Below are 22,086 nucleotides of genomic sequence, written 5' to 3' on the forward strand. Positions count from 1 at the left end.
GCCTAGCCACACACGCACAGACGGGAAAGGGTGAAGTCTGTAGTTCAGGAACACTCTGGTGTAGGGTCGCTACCGAACACTGGACTTCCTCGGAGGTAGTCGGACCCCCGTCCCTGGTGGCCGCAGGACTCCGCGAGGAGCAGGGAGTCGCCTTCCCGCTAATATCTCTGAGTGAGTAAAGCCTTGGAAGTTCACCCCTATGGCCTCCAGACTTTTCATTACGCGCCATACCACGCGACGCGGTGCCCGTACTCCCCGCGCTGCTACTGCTAACCCCCCTTCATCCTGTTTACCTGCCCTGAGGCCTTGCTCTGCCTGTGGGGAGCAGCAAGAACTTTAGCCGTCATGACATCGGGCCTCAGCGGACTGTAGCGGCGCTGGTGGCCCCTTCACCAGACACCACAGGTGGCGTAGTCGTTAATTAAGCCACTCAACCCGGAATAGCCCACACCATCTCTTTCTAATGTGACGGCCCTGAGCACGGGTCGGGCCCGGGCCACGGCTGCATCCCAACTCTTCAACACAGGGCCCGACACCAAGTCCCCCAACACCCAGGGTAAAACACGGGCTTTCTGAGTAGAGGCGTCACACTTACACATGAGAAAGCTAAGAGGTTGAACTCCACCATCTCCAATCTGCTGGCCACAGAAATGCTGCCTTTCCGCCTGGTAGATACAGACGGTTTCTGAAAGCTGATGGCCGCCGCAGTCCCCCAGTACCAGCTGCCCAGTCGACATTACTTATCTAAGGAATCTGTGCCTGCGTTACATCAGCATGTCGCAGACAACATCACCCATTCCTTGACTAAATCTATGTCTGCCAGGGTGCATTTCACCTCAGACACCTGGACGAGTAAGCATGGCCAAGGGTGTTACATCTCGCTGACTGGGCACTGGATGACTCTGGTCGCTGTGGGGGCAGGCGGGGAAGGGGATGCTTCACAAGTCTCGGAATCCCCAAGATTTGCAAAACAAACCTCTGTATTTCACACTTCCTCCACTGCTTCTGCCTCCTCCATCTCCTCTTGGGCCTCCATCTGACTTAATGAGACACACATTCCAACAGTGCAGAGCAAATCCACTCCACCTCCATACTGCACAGCCAAGGCTCCCCGCAATCAGGCAGTCTTAAAATAATTATGCCTTGGAGATCGCAGTCATACAGCTGAAGAGTTGGGGACAGCTCTCCAGGCTGAGTTTGAGCAATGGCTGTCTCCGATGAACCTGGAGCCAGGGAAGGCCATATGCGATAATGGTGCAAACCTGGTGGCGGCCCTATGCCGAGGCGAGCTCACACACGTGCCTTGCATGGCTCACATCCTCAACCTGGTGGTACAGCGATTTCTCCATCACTATCCTGGACTGGATGAGCTGCTGCAGAAAGCACGGAAGCTGTGTGTTCACTTCCACGTTCGCACCCCTCATATCATCGACTTGCATCGATACAGAGGTATTTGTCCATGTCAGTTAACAGGTTGATATGCGATGTGCCGACATGGTGGAATTCCACTCTGCACTCATGCGTATAGTTATGATTCGAAATAATGCTGACTACTGGGTTGCCACTTTGTTAGATCCACATTATAAGTGTAAATATTGCTAGATGCTTCCCGTCCTGGAAAGGGACCCCACGAATGCTGGACTATCGAAACAAGGTTTTCACCAAGACAGCAGTGAGGCACACAGTGTGCATCACAGCTGAAGACTTTCAACCTCCGGCATGTCAATTCATCAACGCGAAAACATTAGCAGCAGCAGCACTGTAAGTAGCAGAAGCTATTATTTCTGTGAGTCCTTTCACAAATTTTTTACGCCAGCTTACGAACCAGCAAAACAGAGTACAAATCTGACACGTGGTGAACGACTGGAGAGGATGGTGCAGGAGGATCTAGAGATCAATATCAATACCATCATGGAGGGTTTGGACCCTTTCACATTTTGGTCTTCAAAAATGAATGAGTGGCCTGAGCTTGACTGTCAATCTTTGGAGGTTTTATCATACCCGGCAGCCAGCTTTCTCTCAGAATGTGTCTTCAGTACTGCTGGTGGTGTCCTGACGGATAAGCACAGCTGACTGTCCCCTGAAAGTGTAGACCGCCTAACTTTCATCAAGATGAAGAAGTCATGGATTTCCAACGACTTTTTCACCCCAATCGTAGACTGTACACACTAGGCGATGTTGTAGTTTTTATGTGGTGCATTGATCTTGTGTAATTGCAGTCTGTGATATCTTTAGCATGGCGTCTGTGCCTGCTGTTGCTGCTGCTGCAGGTGTTAACACAAATTTTTGGAAATGTGGAGACTCATGATTGAGTCTCCATCTGCTGGGTTGGCTGTAGTGGAAGAGGTGTCGGTCCTAATTATTCTATTTGTACTGTAGTGAAATTGATGCCACTTTGGTGGTGTCTGCCCCTAATTTTGGAAATGTGGAGACTCCATCTGCTGGGTTGGCTGTACTGGAAGGGTGTCAGTCCCCATTATACTAGTCCTACTCTGGTGAAATTGATGTCACTTTGGTGGTGTCTGCCACTAATTTTTGGAAATGTGGAGACTCCTGATTGGGTCTCCATTAGTGATGAGCGAGCGTGTTCGCCACTGCTCGGTACTGGCCTGAGCATCTCACTGCTCGATGTGCTCGGAGAGTATTTCCTGGGTCCCCGCCCCACATGTTTGGTGCTCTTTAGACAGCCCATTAACATGCAGGGATTGCCTGCAACGCACTGTAATGCCGTAGCCATGTTGGTTTTGGCATTACAGTGATTGGCTGGCCACATAGCGTCATCAGGTCTACGACCCTATGCTCGTCACAGTCTACCTTTCAGATAGGCAGAATAGGGAGAGGTGCTGCTGTGTGATTAATAGAATTGGCATTTTAATAGTTAGGTATAGGTATTCCACAGCAAGATATAGTTCCATCTGAACTAACAGTCCTTCTGAGGACTAATCCAGCTGCATATATTACTGGTGATAGCAGGAGTTAGGCAGGCAGGGTTTGTGGACACTGTATACAGCACAATAGGGTCCATTGCACGTTCGATCTGCTGCTGTTGCAGATATCCATAGCCTTACATATCAGGTCTATTTTTTTTGCTCTTAATCCCGATGATTTGCTTAAAAAGCAATACAGTACACCATTTTACTGCTCCATTTTCTTGTTAGCAGAATAGAGCCAGATTTTTTTGATTTTATTCACATTGCTGTATTGTGGAAGCAGAGAAACTTTTCCATTATCAGATGTGATCCCATATCACTGCGGTAATAATATAGACATTTTGTGGAGCGTGCCAACTATTACACTCCATTTAAAGTCAGCCAGCTGTGTTTTGTTGAACCCATTTACACTTGGTCGCTGACCAATATCACATCTATAAGGCCACTTCCTAGAACCGTGGTCATCAGACATGATCCCATATTACTGCGGTACTAATCCATAAATTTTTAGGGAATGTGTAAGATATTATACTCCATTTAAAGTCTGGCAGTGGTGTGTTCAAACCTATTCACAGTTGGTCGCTGACCAATATCATATCTGTGACAATGTTGTCAGAGTATTAAGTCACTTTTAGGGACGGAGAATAAAACATACAAAAACAAAGCTAAAATGGATTTTCCTGGAAGATATGTTAAGAAACATTCTTTGCAGGGTGATGACTTGTACATAAGGCCAAATAAATTAGAAAAAAAAACTATAAAAACACAGCAGGATCTTTAGTATAAAAACCAGACTCAATGTAACCTCTTAATCTTTGCAAGCTTCAACACAATGTTCACACAATAGACAGCAGCGGTGGTCGCTCCCCTAGACAACAAGCAAACTCCTTCATGATGGTAGAGGCCACCATCTCCTTAGCTTGCTGGTACTTTTCTGTGGGAATGAGCTTGGCTCCAACCAGCCAGGAATATCCAGCAAATGGCACGCCATGGTTTGGTATGAGCACCCACTACCAGAAGTGAAGCCATCCACAATTTCCATATCTGAGGAATTTTATTTAGTAGACTGGCTGCTGTGGGGTTTCTACTCACATGGGAGCATCAGTAGGCAAAACAAGAAGCGTTTCCATTTAAAAATCCATTCTGGTTTATTGCGGTGTCATAAACCAGCCATATGCAAAGGAAAATAAACAGCCTTCAGTTCAGGCAAAGTAAACAGTTCTTTAGGCAAAGTCTCTTGAGATGCGTTTGGTTTTACCCCCCATTGAAGCCAATGGCGTTCGGCAATGTTCGACGAATATTCGAAGAATAAATCGCGGAATATTGCAAATTCAACTATCGTAATCCGAACCGAATACTGAAATAATCGCTCATCTTTAGTCACATGCACTACAGACATGAGATCACCGTTGAAGCCTGGAAGCAAAGAGCAAAGTAGGACTTTAGCAGTGGAAGTTAGGTTTTGCTGATAATATTTTTATAATGAAGATGCTGAGGATGAGCAGGAGGTGGACAGAGAAAACCCGTTTGTTTAATGACAGGACAATTTTTGCTTTTTTCTCTCTCTGCCTTTCAGAATTAATTCAGAAGTAATTATCTTGTATCTTATCACTGGCATGGCTGTATCTAGCATTGTTTTATGTCAGAGTAATTGTATTATTTTTTGCCTCTGTTTTGGAGTACATACAAATTACTGTGTATTAACTATATGATAGATAGATAGATAGATAGATAGATAGATAGATAGATAGATAGATAGATAGATAGATAGATAGGCAGAGACCCAGGGATCCTGTTACCACTGGATCTAATAGAAGCCTTGGCTGTGCTGATGTTTCTATTTACAAGAAAATAATGGAACGAAAAAGGTTGCGGTGGGCGTTCCTATGATGAAGACAAGGATGAGAAGGTGTAGAAAAACTAAGAACATTTATTAAAAGACAGCAATGCATTTAAAATTGATCTGATTTTTCCTCTGGATATATTTAACACACTCATGTTGCACTCAGGAACCTACTCATCTGGCAGACTTCCAGGGACATCGGGACTGTCCCTCTATATCTGGGAAAGTTGGAAGCTATGCAGTCCATCCTGTATTGTCAGCACACATCAATAAATGATCGTATTGCAGCCAGGAAACAGTGTGATGGTAATGGTTATTTCACATTATGTGTGGGTTGCCCTGCAAAAAGAGAATGTATGTGTGTGTGCGCGTGTGTGTAGGTGTGCATGTACTATGGATGTAGCAGAGCTGCTTTTGTGTGTGTACTTTGATTGCAGCAGAGATGTGCTTGTATGTACTATAGATGTAGATGAGCTGTATATCCCTGCTATGGATGTAGAAGGACTGTGTGAATGTACTATGAATGTAGCAGAGCTGTTGGTGTGTGTGTACTATGGTTGTAGCAGAGATGTGCTTGTTTGTACTATAGATGTAGATGAGCAGTATATCCCTGCTATGGATGTAGAAGGGCTGTGTGAATGTACTATGAATGTAGCAGAGCTATTGGTGTGTACTATGGTTGTAGCACAACATAGTACTATAGATGTGGCAGAACTGTAGGAGTGTACTATGGATGTAGCAGTGCTGTATGCGTGTATCATGAATGTAGCAGGCTGAATGTTTGTACTATGGATGTAGCGGAGCTGTGTTTGTATGTGTACTTTAGTTGTAGCAGAGCTGTGTGTACTATGGATGTAGATGAGTTATGTACGTGAAGTATGGACGTAGCAGAGTTATATATGTGTACAATGGATGTAGCAAGGTTGAATGTGATTACTATGGATGTAGCAAATTTGTGTTTTTATGTGTAAGATGGTTGTAGCATAGCTGTATGTGTGTACTATGGATGTACAGTACAGACCAAAAGTTTGGACACACCTCATTTAAAGATTTTTCTGAATTTTCATGACTATGAAAATTGTACATTCACACTGAAGGCATCAAAACTATGAATTAACACATGTGGAATTATATACTTAACAAAAAAGTGTGAAACAACTGAAAATATGTCTTATATTCTAGGTTCTTCAAAGTAGCCACCTTTTGCTTTGATGACTGCTTTGCACACTCTTGGCATTCTCTTGATGAGCTTCAAGAGGTAGTCACCGGAAATGGTCTCCCAACAATCTTGAAGGAGTTCCCAGAGATGCTTAGCACTTGTTGGACGTTTTGCCTTCACTCTGCGGTCCAGCTCACCCCAAACCATCTCGATTGGGTTCAGGTCTGGTGACTGTGGAGGCCAGGTCATCTGGCGTAGCACCCCATTACTCTCCGTCTTGGTCAAATAGCCCTTACACAGCCTGGAGGTGTGTTTGGGGTCATTGTCCTGTTGAAAAATAAATGATGGTCCAACAAAACGCAAACCGGATGGAATAGCATGCCACTGCAAGATGCTGTGGTAGCCATGCTGGTTCAGTATGCCTTCAATTTTGAATAAATCCCCAACAGTGTCACCAGCAAAGCACCCCCACACCATCACACCTCCTTCTCCATGCTTCACGGATGGTTCACCTTTTCTGCGTTGCACAAAGACACGGTGGTTGGAACCAAAGATCTCAAATTTGGACTCATCAGACCAAAGCACAGATTTCCACTGGTCTAATGTCCAGTCCTTGTGTTCCTTAGCCCAAATAAGTCTCTTCTGCTTGTTGCCTGTCCTTAGCAGTTGTTTCCTAGCAGCTATTTTACCATGAAGGCCTGCTGCACAAAGTCGTCTCCTCTTAACAGTTATTGAAGAGATGTGTCTGCTGCTAGAACTCTGTGTGGCATTGACCTGGTCTCTAATCTGAGCTGCTGTTAACCTGCGATTTCTGAGGCTGGTGACTCGGATAAACTTATCCTCAGAAGCAGAGGTGACTCTTGGTCTTCCTTTCCTGGGGCGGTCCTCATGTGAGCCAGTTTCTTTGTAGCGCTTGATGGTATTTGCAACTGCACTTGGGGTCACTTTCAAAGTTTGCCCAATTTTTCGGACTGACTGACCTTCATTTCTTAAAGTAATGATGGCCACTCGTTTTTCTTTACTTAGCTGCTTTTTTCTTGCCATAATACAAATTCTAACAGTCTATTCAGTAGGACTATCAGCTGTGTATCCACATGACTTCTGCACAACACAACTGATGGTCCCAACCCTATTTATAAGGCAAGAAATCTCACTTATTAAACCTGACAGGGCACACCTGTGAAGTGAAAACCATTTCCGGTGACTACCTTTTGAAGCTTATCAAGAGAATGCCAAGAGTGTGCAAAGCAGTCATCAAAGCAAAAGGTGGCTACTTTGAAGAACCTAGAATATAAGACATATTTTCAGTTCTTTCACACTTTTTTGTTAAGTATATAATTCCACATATGTTAATTCATAGCTTTGATGCCTTCAGTGTGAACGTACAATTTTCATAGTCATGAAAATACAGAAAAATCTTTAAATGAGAAGGTGTGTCCAAACTTTTGGTCTGTACTGTATATGAGCTGTGTGAGTATATTATGGAGGTAGATGAGCTGTATATGTGTATTATGGATGTAACAGGACTCTGTAAACTATTGTTGTAGCATATCTGTATGGGAGTACTATGGCTGTAGCAGAGCTGTATGAGGGTACTATGAATGTAGCAGAGCTGTATGAGTGTATCTTGGATGTAGCAGAGCTGTATATGTGTACTATTGATGTAACAGGGGTGTACTAGAGATTTAACAGAGCTGTGTGTGCACTATGGATGTAGCAGAGCTATATGAATGTACAATGGATGTAGCATCGTTGTTTATGTGTACTATGAAAGTAGCAGAGAATGTATAATGCACCACTGCGTTCTAAAGCATTGTAATTCATCGTTGCCAAATTTTCAGCTATTTTATGCATTATAAATTATATAAAATGATCATGGGTTCCATGGCTTTCATTTTAAATGATCCATGATGGATATGATAAATCCATTTTTATCCGTTTTGTATTAAATCTGAAAGGATTCAGTCAGTCATATTGACTCTGTCCATCTTATTGACTCCTTTTTAACCCAGCTGGAAAATTCTCCTAAAATCATCTGAATTGTAAAAAATGATGCCAGAATGCACTAGTGATCCTATGTGTAAAAGAAGTACACTAGTTTTAGTGGAAAACGCTGATTGTTTGGGTAAATTGTGCATTGTGATGTACAAAATCAGTGAACACTAATGTATGGAAATCATTAGTACTTACATTTTCTCCATGCACATTTTATCCCTGAATGAAGGGCAGGGGTCCACAAGGTTTTCCGCGTTAGTTCCGTTTATTGTCACCCAATAGAGGTTTGCAAATGGATTGTCACCAATAAAAGCCTCACATTTTAGGCTATGATTCTGTCCTAAGAAGATCAAAATCAAAATGTTCAGTATTCACTAACAAGGATATTCTGTTAGGATGGAGCTGTAACAACTATCAGTACAGCTCTGATAAACTCTATCTTCCACCAATAGTCATTATTTATTTCTGCATACAGGTCACTAAAAATAAAATAATAATTATGCTTGTGCACAATAGCTATTGTCTGCAGTTTGTGGGTAAGCTATCTGCAAGTGTTTACAGGGAGTCCCTCACCCCCAAATGCATTTTAAATGAGCTATACAGTGTTGTAGGTGATTTAGCCCCCATAACAACCATACTAGCACTATACCTGTTACTAGCAGAGGGCCTGAGATTTTTTTTTTGCAAACGAGGAGGCTTTGGTGCAAATTTGAGGTGATCAAAAGTTTGGTGCACCACGACGACTCCTCATTTGCATATCTGGGCCCAAGCCAAAACATGGTCTTGGACCACCATCTTTTTTTATGAACAAAAAAGAAACCTGACGTGATGAACCCTTTTACAGACTGGCTTCTACTGTATATAAAAGATTATATATTTTACCCTTTGTGAGTTAGGTACCGAATCAACGGGACAGTCATAAACCCTGTGTGGGGGTAATTTTTCAGATTCAGACAGAAAAAAACATCAGCAAAATTTCAAAGTTTTTCAGGTAAACCACTGGGCAAATTTTTAGAAAAAATTACAGATCAGGAAATACATCTGTATTCCAGCAAACAATATTGACTGACACTGGTGCCAGTCAATAACCGGGTTATGTTTGCATAATCATGGTATGCCCAAGACCACAGCTACTTAGTCAGAGTCATCAAACAGGAGTCAAGGACCTAAAAGAACAAGTCAACTATGGAGAGTTTGGGTTCATTAGGAGGTAGGGAAAGGGATCAAGCCTGGGGATCACCTTGCAGCAAAGATGTGGGGTCCTACACACTGGTTCATGGAATCAGAAGATTGGGGGCTGAATCTGAAGTACAGCTGACAACTTTCCCTAAGAGTGAAAATGTTTTTGATTACCAGAAAAAATGGTTTGGTAAATTCACCTCCAGTTTGGAAGTAGTCATCAATGCTTCAGTGGCTTTGTCCTGAGCTGTATCATGATGCTGAATCCACATTGCAAGTTCCTGAACCAACTAGGTCAGGACTGATGAATAGTTAGGCTATGTTCACACATTGTGTTTTTGCTGAATATTTAATGCAAATTAAAAATTGCTTTTTACATACATTTCCAGCAAAAGCTATAAGATTTCAGAAATCTAATGCACACATTTGTTTTTTTCCTGACTGAATTGGAAAATTGCTGAGCTTTTGATAACTGCAGCATGTCAATTCTTTCAGCACTTTTGAAGATTTTTTCACCCACAAAAAGCAATGAGTAAGTGCAAAAACGCAGCTATCAGTTTTTGCAGCGTTTTTGGTGCAAAAAATGCAGGTACAGCATGATGTAAAACATTTATTTTTGTGATTTGCCCAAGTATAAATCATAATGTCTTGGTATTCTCAAATGAGTATTTTTTTCACTGTAATTTAATGTGCATTTTATTTTTTAACGCAACCCTGGTAATTAAATTAGTGATATGTGTTAAGTAAACAATGCCCTACCAGTTCAATACCCTACCAATGTGTTAAGTAAACAATGTCCTACCAATTCAATGCCCTACAAATGTGTTAAGTAAACAATGCCCTACCACTTCAATGCCCTACAAATGTGTTAAAAAAACAATACCTTACCAATGTGCTAAGTAAACAATGCACCACCAATTCAACTTCCCCCTGCTGTTTTAATATTTGTTCATGAACTCATGTCATATTAGTTCCTGGCTGCACTTCATGCATGATGTTCAGAGTAGTAACTATTTTTTCAGACATGAAAACGTTTTCCTCTAAATAATTTGATAAAATTACCTTTTTTTTCCAAAAATGTCTTATGGTTTCATATATGGGCTGCATTGGTGACCTAACACCTTGTATTGTTTATGCTTCCAAGGTGGAAGCAAAGCTAAACTTGGGAATCCTGAAAAACACAGCAAAAAAACGCAGCACGAAAAGCAGCAAAAAAGCAGTAAAACCTGAGTTTTGGCTGCAGCTTTTTTACTGCTAAGAGATCAGGTTTTAGCTGCAGAAAAATTCAACAAAAAAGCAATGTGTGAACATAGCCTTAGATAGATTTGCTCTTGGATTCTCTTAGATTGCTAGAAAAAAATCCTATAATGTGACCTGGATACATTTCTTATGCACTGGAAGTAAACAAATAATAATAATAAAGGCTGCAAGTTAATGAAAGCAAGTAGCGATTTTGAAAAGTGTGAAAAATGAATATAAATATATAGGACAATTGTATAATTTTAATCATACAGTGAATAAGCTTTATTTGCTAATATTGTCGTGCTTGTTTAATGAAGTGTCTTTCCATAGAGAGGAAAAAAGAGGAAAAAATACATATTACATATTTGTCACATCTCTGACGAGACCAGGAACTATGCAACCTAAATAGCATTTACATTAAGATTATCTTTAAGATGAGTCTTTAATTTGGGTAAAATAGGTTAAAGAGAGGTAAAGGAAAGAGTGATTCACCATCAAAAGCAACCCATCATCAACCGCAGGCCATTATCTGAACTCAAATCAATATCATTGAAAGTTACTGTAAAAATAAGATACTACTTATATATATACCAAATACTAAGAACTAGATCCGCCGAGACCACAACATACCGTATATTTAATGTAACCTCGGCAGAAATGACAGTATGAGGATTAATGGGTGTGACGTGCAAGCTTACATTTCGGGAGTACAGCATAGTACATTACACATTCTAAATCAATTGTGGTGATAAAAGAATAATAATTGTATGTTAAAAATATGTAACTTTCTTGACACTAAATAAGATTAGCTATGAAGATACTAGTACCAATTATCTGGAAAATGGAAGTACCTGGGCAGCTTTGTTATGTAATTTATGCTAAATGTTATTGCCATGCTTTCCAGAGAGGAGCACACCACATTGGGGCATAGACAATAAGAGCAACATTTGTTTAGGTGGACTATTTAAACACATGCCTGTGGACCCCTGAGAATCACCCCTTGAGACAAAAAAAAGGTCTGTGTATTCCTATTGCTGCTTTCCTGCGTGTTGACCTTGCTTTCACATTGAACCAGGCCTCTACCCAGGTTATGTGCACGCAGCGTCTTACAGATGCCGCAGTAACCGCTGAGTTTTTGCTAAAGGAACATGCTTCAGGAAACTATCAGTAGTGTTTTTCCTGAAGTGTATTCTTTGGCATAATTTTTGCTGTTTCTGAGGGGGCTTTGCCACAGACTTCTTTTTTTTTTGTTATCTATACATAAAGTAGCGAGTGTCTTCCCGACAGACGCCTCCTGAAGAATGGACCGCTAACTTCTTTCAGCATCTTTATGGCAATCAAAACTTTAAGCAGTTAAAAGAAGCTGAAAACGACTGAACAGCAAGTTGTTTTGACACTGCTGTGCATATGTTCACGTTGTGTGCACATACCCTGAATTTGTTTTCTTCAGCCCTCCTCTGTGGACTTCTGGTCTGGACTCCCGATTTTGCCTCAAGTCTATTAGGGTAAATGGCCACTGATCAGCAAACAAGTACGGTAAATGATTGGCAGTCTTGTAGTGCTACCGGTCGATTTGTATAAACAAACCCCCATTCATCCAATCAAATTCAAAATCCATAGGCATTTTATTGAATTGGTTCCATCTTTGCAGTTAAAATAGCTTCCACTCTTCTGGGAAGGCTTTCTCTAAGATTGTGGGGTGTGTCTGTGGGAATGTTGTGCAGTCACATGCTGATATTTTCTGAGAGGTTCTGGCTCCCGGTGTCCTTTCCACAGGTGTTTGATAGGGTTAACGTCAGGGCTCTGTGCACACCAACCTCCCAACAACCGTGGGCTTATGGACTTATGGGACAGAAAAGGGCTTTCCCAAAAATGTTCCCACAAAGTTGGAGGCTTTCTCTTCACTGGAATTATAAGGGTCTTGGACGAACAGCTCAAATAATGCCTTTAGCATTATCCCAGCACCAGCAAACTTTACAATTAAAATAATGCAGCCAGGTATGTAACGTTCTATAAAAACAGACTCGTCCATCAGACTGCCAGAGAGAGATGGCATAACTCCGCATAACTTTCCACTGCTTTTGAGTCTACTGGCTGCATGCTTTACATCATTCCATCCAATGCTTGGCATTGTGCTTGTTAATGTTCTTGGAATTTTATGTCCTTTTTTGTGAAGTGCTTTTAATCCCTTGACTACATGCGCTGAACACTGAAAAGAAGGTGGAGAAACTTGGAGCGTTTTTAGAAAAAGTATAACAAAATCTTTATTAATAACAAGTAAATACAAATAACATTGGACAGTATAAAATCCATGTGCAGTAGAATAACGCAAAAATAACCCCTAAGTAAGGACCAGCTGGGAATTGGATTAAAATAACCCATGTAAAATGTGGGGCAGGTAGTCAGAAATCATCTGATCAGTGGTAGGAAGTTGGCCTAAAAAATATACTTATTTAGACCCTAGTGGTCATAATAGGAGCACAAGAGACAATTCCCATGGTGCCCCTAAAGCCGGCCAACCAACCAAAGTTCAATGCATGTCATGGCAGAAAGTAAGTCTAAACTCTCCCACAAGTATTTTTAAATCAGATGATTTCTGACTACCTGCCCCACATTTTACATGGGTTATTTTACAAGATGTGCGAGTGTACCTCAAGGTACACCCACAGATTTAGGGTTTATGAAGGGAGGGACACTCAGATTGACCCCCCCTAAATGCCTCTCTGTCCTGGGAGTGAGAGGGAAAATTGTGCTTGAATTGGTACACCCATTGTTGGATAAGGGTTATCACCTCTATGTGGATAACTTCTACACCAGCATCCCACTCTTCAAATCCCTCTCTGTCAGAGGTACAGAGGTCAGAGAGGCTTTCCAAGCCGCTAATTGGGCAATTGCCGTGAAAGGGTGAAAGCAGAGCCCAATGTAGCAAGGGATGTCCTAATCTTGACCACAATACACTGTGACAACAGCTCCTCTGTTACAGTCCAAGATACCACAACAGGTTCTGAAATCAGACAGTGCCATGCGAAAAGGAAAAGTATGGTACAAATAAACAGCTGTGCATATTGTACAGATGGCACTATAGAATGCTTTTGTGCTGTTTTGAAGTGCAGGCAATACGGGGACCTTTCTTCAGTTTCAGGAGGTAGTTATCAAGGCCCTAATGTTTGGCAGTCCAAAAGGTGAGGGTCCCAGTACTTCTGAAACTGATGGTGCGCTTATTGTACCATTGAAACATTTTCCCAGTGAGGTTCCCCAAACTGTGAGGAAGGGAAGAACACAGAAAAGGTGCAGAGTATGCTCCAAAAGCCGAATACAAAAGAACACAATTTACGAGGATCAGTCAATAAGTAACGCCTCCTATTTTTTTTCTCCTTAAATAAGGTAGTTATGTTAAATATTCGAATTTGGCACAATTCCTCAAACCTTCTTCTCCAATCCACAGAAATTGCAACTTCCTGCACCAACAGGTGGCAGGACTGTATCCGTTTGCAAAATGGCTGACATCGATGTTCGTATTAGACAATGTTCTGTGATTGAATTCTTGCATGCAGAAGGTGAAGCGCCCATTCGAATTCATGAGAGACTGAAAAATGTGTACGGTGATGCAACAGTGGATGTCAGTACTGTTAGACGATGGGTTCATCGCTGTAACACAGCTGAAGGGCCATCACCGTTGGCTGACAAAATGCGGAGTGGCAGGCCAGTAACCGCAGTAACTCCAAGCAACATTCAGCGAGTCGATGATATCATTCGTGGTGACCGCCGGGTGACTGCAGATGAATTGTGTGGCATTATCTGCCTCAGTAAAGGCAGTGTGATGAAAATTATTGGACAACTGGGATACAGAAAAGTTTGTGCACGGTGGGTCCCAAGAATGCTTTTTACCATGCTGGAATACATGCCCTTGTTAAACGGTGAACCAAGACTGTGGAAATGGATGGAGATTATATTGAAAAGTGACAAATTAATCGTTAATGTTGTGGTTTTCAACCTATGTAATTGCATTTGAATTTCTTACCAATTAAAAGGAGAAAAAAAATTAGGAGACATTACTTATTGACTGACCCTCGTAGCATTGTGATGTCTACCCTAAGAAACCTAGACTTTGCATTATAGATTGCTTCAAAGCATACCACACATCCATGAATTGTTAAGATTTGGTTATACCCTGTTAACACAACACCCTTTTATAGCTTAATGCACTCTGCACAACTTACATATACTTACCACTAGTGTTGAGCATTCCGATACTGAAATATCGGGTATCGGCCGATATTCGCGGTATCGGAATTCCGATACTTAATTCCGATACTTTTACAATATCGAATACCGGAATCGGAAGTTCCCATAATGCCTGCGCTCTGCAGTGTCTCTGAAGGATGACAAGCTGGATGGCAGCGCTCAGCTGAGATCCAGCCTGTCATCAGAATGCCATCCCAGCGTGGGAGAATTCTCCTGATCGCTTAAAAGCCGGCGGGCGGTAAAAAGCCGCCGGCCTTTAAACAATCGCACAGCCCCATACTGCTTCCCCGCAGCCTCCCACCCCGATCCTCCTCTCCCCTCGCCACCTCCCATCCCGATCGTAAGTTAGGACCGGGCGGGGAGCGCAGCACCAAGGAGCGGGGAGCGAAGGACCCGGGCGGGGAAGCCGGCAGTGAAAAGACTTCACCACCGGCTTTCCCGTTCTGTGCTGCGCTTTCCCGCCGGTTATTTCAAATGAACAGCTGAGGTATCAGGTGATGCAGATCAGCTGTTCATTTGAAGTAGCCGCGGTGCCCTCAGAGGGTTCATGTGAGTTCATGCTTGACTGCATTGCATGAACTCACATGAACTTTCACACGGCCGCACAGGTCAGCCTCACCTCCCAGACGATCAGACCCATCATGATTGGTGTGTGCGGGGTGTCTGTGCGTGTGTCTGCGAGTGTGTGCGGTGTCTGTGCGATGTGTGCGGGTGTGTGCGTGCAGGCAGACATAGGCCGATGTGACACTACTACTCCCATCGGCCTATGTCTGTCCCCCGTCCACTCGTGCCAGCAGGATCAGCTCAATGGGAGCAGTAGTTCCCATCAGCCTGATCCTGCTATTTAAATTGCCCTACTGTGTCCCCAATAAATTTTAAATACATGTCATTGGTGGCCAGTGGTTACCTACAATAAATTAGTTTATACATTACCTGTCCCCGCTGATCGCCACCTAAAATAAAGTAAAAAATAAAAAACTACACCTATACTCACCTAGACACCTAATTCCCTGAAGCCATCGATCTCCTGTAATAAAATATAAAATAATAAACCACAACCTTATCCTTACCCCTCCGTAGTAGTCCACGAGTGTCCCACGATGATCTCCAGTTTAGAGCAGCCACATAGAATGTGACCGCTCTGAACCACTGCCGCCGCTAGAATGATGGAGCCGTAAAGCAGCCCCGTCATTGCATAAGCGGGTTCGTCGGAGTTCAGGCAGCGCTGCTCCGGTTAGCTTCCTTACGGGCCTGCTGTACCGTGAGAAATTCCCACGGTACAGCAGTGCCGAAAAGGAGGTCTTCGGAGCTGCGCTGACTGAATGCACTCCGGTGACCTCAGTCAGTGGCTCCCGCTGCCGGGAGCGGACGTGTTCCCAGCAGCGTGAGCTTACAGCAGCCATGCACAGCTGTCACCATCTCCAGATGTGACAGCTGTGCATGGGAGATCAGCGCAGGAACGTGGACAGGTAACTATTTTTTTTAAGTAAACTAAGAATTAAATAAAATTGTGTGTTTTATTTCAAATAAATTATTTTTTTCTGGGTGTAGTGTGTTTTTTCTTTTTAACACTTTGTAGGTTAGTAATGGGGGAGTCTTATAGACGCCCATCATTACTAACCTGGGCTTCATGGCAGCTGGCGCTGACTTGAACCCCAACCATATTACCCCCTGCCACCGCACCAGGGCAGTGTGGAAGAGCGAGGCTAAGTGCCAGAATTGGCGCATCCTATGGATGCGCCATTTCTGGGGCGGCTGACGGCTGGTGTTTCTAGCCTGGGAGGGGGCCAATATTCATGGCACCCTTCCTGGGCTATTAATATCAGCCCCCAGCTGTCTGCCTAGCCTTTGCTAGCTATTAAATAGGGGGTACCCCACGTCATTTTTTTGGGGGGGTCCCCCATTTTAATAGCTAGTAAAGGCTAGGTATTCAGCTGGGGGCTGATATTAGTAGTCTGGGAAGCTCCGTGGGTATTACCCACTTCCCAGGCTTCAAACATTTGCCCCAGCCGTCTGCTTAACCTCCGCTAGAGACTAAAATTACGGGGAATCCCACGCCAATTTTTTTTTAAATAAATCCTTTATTTTAACACTAAATGACATTTGAGGAGTTAATAAAGATGCAGTCCCTAAATTATTATTTATTTTTTAATTAATTTTTCCCAAAAATTTTGACGTGGGCTTTGCCATATTTTTGTATGCCAGCCAGGTACAGCATCCAGCTTCTATGAACGCGCCATTTTCCGGGGTGGCTGCGGACTGCAATTTGCACCGGGGGGGGCAGAAAGCTTGGGCCTCCCTGTGCTGCAGATTCCATCCCCTAGCTGCCTAGTTGTACCTGGCTGGACACACAAATAGGGAGAAGCCCCACGTATTTTTTTTTTACATTATTTCATGAAATTCATGAAATAATAAAGAAAAAAAGGGCTTCCCTATATTGTTGTGTCCGGCCAGGTACAAATAGGCAGCTGGTGGTTGGGCGCAGCCCATTCCTGCCTGCTGTACCTGGCTGGACACAAATATAGTGCGAAGCCCCACGTCAATTTTTTTTAAATTATTTCAGGAAATTCATGAAATAATTTAAAAAAAATTGACGTGGGGCTTGGCACTATATTTGTGTCCAGCCAGGTACAGCAGGCAGGAACGGGCTGCCCCCAACCACCAGCTGCCTATTTGTACCTGGTTGGACACAACAATATAGGGAAGCCCTTTTTTTCTTAATTATTTCATGAATTTCATGAAATAATTAAAAAAAAAATACGTGGGGCTTCGCCCTATTTTTGTGTCCGGCCAGGTACAACTAGGCAGCTGGGGGCTGGAATCCGCAGCGCAGGGAGGCCCAAGCTTTCTGGGCCCCACCCGCTGCAAATTGCAGTCCGCAGCCGCCCCGGAAAATGGCGCGTTCATAGAAGCGCCATCTTCTGGCGCTGTACCCAACTCATCCAGGGCCCTGGTGCGGTGGTTCACTGGGTAATAAAGGGGTTAACGCCAGCTTGGCATTATCAGCTGGCCCTAAGCCCGAAATTCATGGGGTCACGCCAATATTAGACATGACCACCATGAATTTCTAGTAAAGTAGTAAAGTATTTAAAAAAAACACAACGCCCAGAAAAAAGTCCTTTAATTGAAATAAAGACACAATTCTTTATTGTTCTAAATTAAACCATACTTACCGTCACGCCCATTCCAGCTGAAGCCAACGATCTCCTGCAATAAAAGAAAAATAATAAAGCAACCTCATCCTTACCTTTCCATGGTTCCCAGGACAGCTTCAACTCTGCTACATCGAGATGACAGGCTGGACCGCAGCAGAACGCTGCCATCCAGCCTGTCATCCCACAGACACTGAGAAGCGCAGGCATGCTTGCGCTCCTCAGTGTCTCTCTGTGACGGCATCCCGATGAGCCGAGTTCATGTCCAATGAACTCGGCTCACCTCATGCACGTCACTGACAGCGTGGGAGAATTCTCCTGCACTCAGCGCTTCAGCGTGAGAATTCTCCCACGGTGTCAGTGACGTGAATGAGGTGAGATCATATCCAATGAACTCAGCTCACCTCATGCACGTCACTGACAGCGTGGGAGAATTCTCCTGCACTCAGCGCTTCAGCGTGAGAATTCTCCCACGGTGTCAGTGACGTGAATGAGGTGAGATCATATCCAATGGACTCAGCTCACCTCATGCACGTCACTGACAGCGTGGGAAAATTCTCACGCTGAAGCGCTGAGTGCAGGAGAATTTTCCCACGCTATCAGTGACGTGCATGAGGTGAGCCGAGTTCATTGGACATGAGCTCACCTCATGCACGTCACTGACACCGTGGGAGAATTCTCACGCTGAAGCGCTGAGTGCAGGAGAATTCTCCCACGCTGTCAGTGACGTGCATGAGGTGAGCTGAGTTCATTGGACATGAACTCGGCTCATCTGGATGCCGTCACAGAGAGACACTGAGGAGCGCAAGCATGCCTGCGCTTCTCAGTATCTGCGGGATGACAGGCTGGATGGCATCGTTCTGCTGCGGTCCAGCCTGTCATCTCGATGTAGCAGAGCTGGAGCCATCCTGGGAACCATGGAAAGGTAAGGATGATGTTGCTTTATTATTTTTCTTTTATTGCAGGAGATCGTTGGCTTCAGCTGGAATGGGCGTGATGGTAAGTATGGTTTAATTTAGAACAATAAAGAACTGTGTGTTTATTTCAATTAAAGGACTTTATTCTGGGTGTTTGTGTTTTTTTTTTTTTAACTTTGACTATGGGGTTAGTAATGGGGGTGTCTTATAGACGCCTCTCCATTACTAACCTGGGCTTGATGTCAGCTGGCATTATAAGCTGACATCAACCCCAACCCTATTACCCCACTGCCACTGCTACAGGGCAGTGGGAAGAGCGAGGCTAAGTGCCAGAATTGGTGCATCCTGTGGATGCGCCTTTCTGGGGCGGCTGACGGCTGGTGTTTCTAGCCTGGGAGGGGGCCAATATTCATGGCACCCTTCCTGGGCTATTAATATCAGCCCCCAGCTGTCTGCCTAGCCTTTGCTAGCTATTAAATTAAGGGGAACCCCACGCCAATTTTTTTTTAAATAAATCCTTTATTTTAACACTAAATGACAAGTACAGTAATCAACACTGTCACTGTACTTCATATATATGTGACTGACATGTTTCTATCTATCTAATCTATGTATGATTCTCTATTCCTTCTATTCTAAATTGTCGGGTACAGATGCTGAATTGCCGGCCGGCTTTTTTAAAGAGACGGTGCATGAAAACACTATTATATTTTTAAATAAATCCTTTACACTAAATGACAAGTACAGTAAGCAACACTGTCACTGTACTTCATATATATGTGACTGACATGTTTCTATCTATCTAATCTATGTGTGAAGCTCTATTCTGTCTGTTATAAATTGTCGGGTACCGCTGCTGAATTGCCGGCCGGCTTTTTTAAAGAGACGGTGCATGAAAACACAATTATTTTTTTAAATAAATCCTTTACACTAAATGACAAGTACAGTAATCAGCACTGTCACTGTACTTCTTATATATGTGACTGACATGTTTCTATCTATATAATCTATGTGTGAAGCTCTATTCTTTCTGTTGTAAATTGTCGGGTACCGGTGTATGCCGCTGATGAATTGCCAGCTTTTCGCGTAATACATTCTACATTATTCTTAGTTGTTTTACTTCATGTAGAATTAACCTACAAGGAAAGAAAGGGTTTATTTTCATTCCGATATTTGTGTCCCATTGACTTGCATTGGTTTCCGGTATCGGAATCGGCGATATCCGATACTTTTTGGGTATCGGTCCGATCCAATCCGATACGATATTTCCTGATATCGGAAGGTATCGCTCAACACTACTTACCACATTATCAATTCAGTAAAATCATAAGCGTTATTATTATTATTATTATTATGCCTCTAGATAAATTCTTTGAAGGGAGTAATTTCCAAAATGGGGTAACTTGTGGCTGGCTTTCACTGTATAAGCACATCAGGGCCTCTGTAAATGCGACATGGAGCCCACAGACCTTTCTATCAAAGTCTGCACTCCAAAACGTCGCTCCTTCCTTTCAGAACTCGACAGCGTACCCAAACAGTAGTTTCCCACCAGATTTGGAGTATAGGTGTACTCAGGAGAAACTGCACAACAAATTTTGGTCCATTTTCTCCTGCAGCCCTTGTGAAAATGAAAAATGTGGGGAGAAAGCAACATTTTTGTGGGAAAAATCACATTTTTCATTTTAGCGGGTTAACAATATAAAATTCTGGGAAGCACCTGTGGATTCAAGTTGCTCACCACACATCTAGATAAATTCCATGATGGGTGTAGTTTCCAAAATCGGGTCAATTGTGGGGGTTTCCACAGTTTAAGCACATCAGGTCTCTGCAAACGCGACATGGTGCCCACAGACCATTCCATCAAAGTCTGTGCTCCAAAATGTCGCTTCTTCCTTTTGGAACTTGGCAGTGTGTCCAAACAGTAGTTTCCCACTACATATTAGGTATCGGTGTACTCAAAAGAAATTTACGAACATATTTTTGAGTCCATTATCTCTTGTTACCCTTGTGAAAATGAATAATTTGGGGCTAGAGCAAAATCAGATTTGTAATTTTCATGGTTCAACGTTATAAAATACTGTGATGCACCTGTGGGTTCAAGATGCTCACCACATGTGTAGATAAATTCCTTGAGGGGTGTAGTTTCCAAAATGTGGTCACTTGTGGGGGGTTTCCATTTTTATGCACATCAGGGGCTCTGAAAACGTCATGGTGTCCGCTATATATTCCAGCCAATTTTGTGCCCAAAAATTCAAATGTTGCTCCTTCCCTTCAAAGACCTGCTGTGTGCCCAAACAGTAGTTTTCTACCACATATGGGGTATCAGCATATTCAGGAGAAATTTTATAACATATTTTGGGGTATATATTCTCTTGTTACCCTTGTGAAAATGAAAAATTTGGGGCTAAAGCAACATTTTTGTTGGAAAATCTTAATCTCCATTTTCACGACTCAACGTTATAAAATTCTGTGGAGCACCTCTGGTATCAAGGTGCTCACTACACCTCTAGATAAATTCAACGAGGGGTGTGGTCACATGTAGGGGGTTTCCACTGTTTAGGCACATCATGGGCTCTGCAAATGCGACATGGCGTCCGCTATCTATTCCAGTCAATTTTCCACACCAAAAGTCAAATGTTGCTGCTTCCTTTCTGAGCCCCACTGTGTGCCCAAACAGTAGTTTTCCACCACATATGGTCTATCAGTGTATTCAGGAAAAATTCCATAACAAATTTTGCATTCCGTTTTCTCCTTTTACCCTTGTGAAAATTAAAAATTGGATGCTAAAGCAACATTTCTGTGGGAAAAATCGTAACTCTCATTTTCATGGATCAACGTTACACAATTCTGCGAAGCATCTGTGGATTCAAGGTGTTCACCACACATCTAAGGCTGCGTGCCCACGATGTGTTTTTCATGCGTTTCCGCTGCTGAATTTCCGCAGCGGAAACGCATCAAAAACGCTTGATAATCCGCACCCCATGGTCCCCAATGGCATTCCGCAATGTCAATGCACATGCTGCGGATTTTTCCGCAGCGTTTCTGCAGCGCTCATAAATCCGCAGCATGTTCATTAATTTTGCGGAAGTGCAGCGGAATTGCCGCCATTGACTTGCATTGAGAGGCATATAATCCGTGTCTGTACATTTGTACACGCGGATTATATGCGTTTCAATGTGCAGATGATTCCCAGTCCTGGAGGAGAGAAGACTCTCATCCAGACCTGGGTACCATTGTACCTGTGAAAAAAAGAATAAAATAATAAATAAAGTTTATATTCACCTGTCCGGCGGCTTCTCTCTGCTTGCCGGCAGCGCTTATATTCTAGGACCTGAGATGACGTCGCGGTCATGTGACCGCAGGCTGTCTCACGAGAGCCCGGCAACCAGGAAGAAGCCAGGACGAGCGCGACAGCACACGCGGC

The 22,086-nt window shown here is 43.2% G+C and overlaps 1 protein-coding gene across 2 annotated transcripts in view; it reads right to left on the reverse strand.

Moving 5' to 3' along the window:
* The window catches only part of LOC141210786 (interleukin-18 receptor 1-like), a 111,610-nt gene that overhangs the window by 46,829 nt on the left and 42,695 nt on the right, over positions 1–22,086 (reverse strand). For both annotated transcript variants that reach the window (XM_073664765.1, XM_073664764.1), the window contains exon 6: positions 8,123–8,267. In XM_073664765.1, the coding sequence (XP_073520866.1) occupies positions 8,123–8,267 (145 nt within the window). The remainder of the gene's footprint in view (positions 1–8,122; positions 8,268–22,086) is intronic.

Source organism: Phyllobates terribilis, unplaced genomic scaffold (assembly GCF_046119375.1).
Source record: "Phyllobates terribilis strain yellow unplaced genomic scaffold, ASM4611937v1 Scaffold_2__4_contigs__length_985480577, whole genome shotgun sequence".
Classification (NCBI taxonomy): Eukaryota; Metazoa; Chordata; class Amphibia; order Anura; family Dendrobatidae; genus Phyllobates; species Phyllobates terribilis.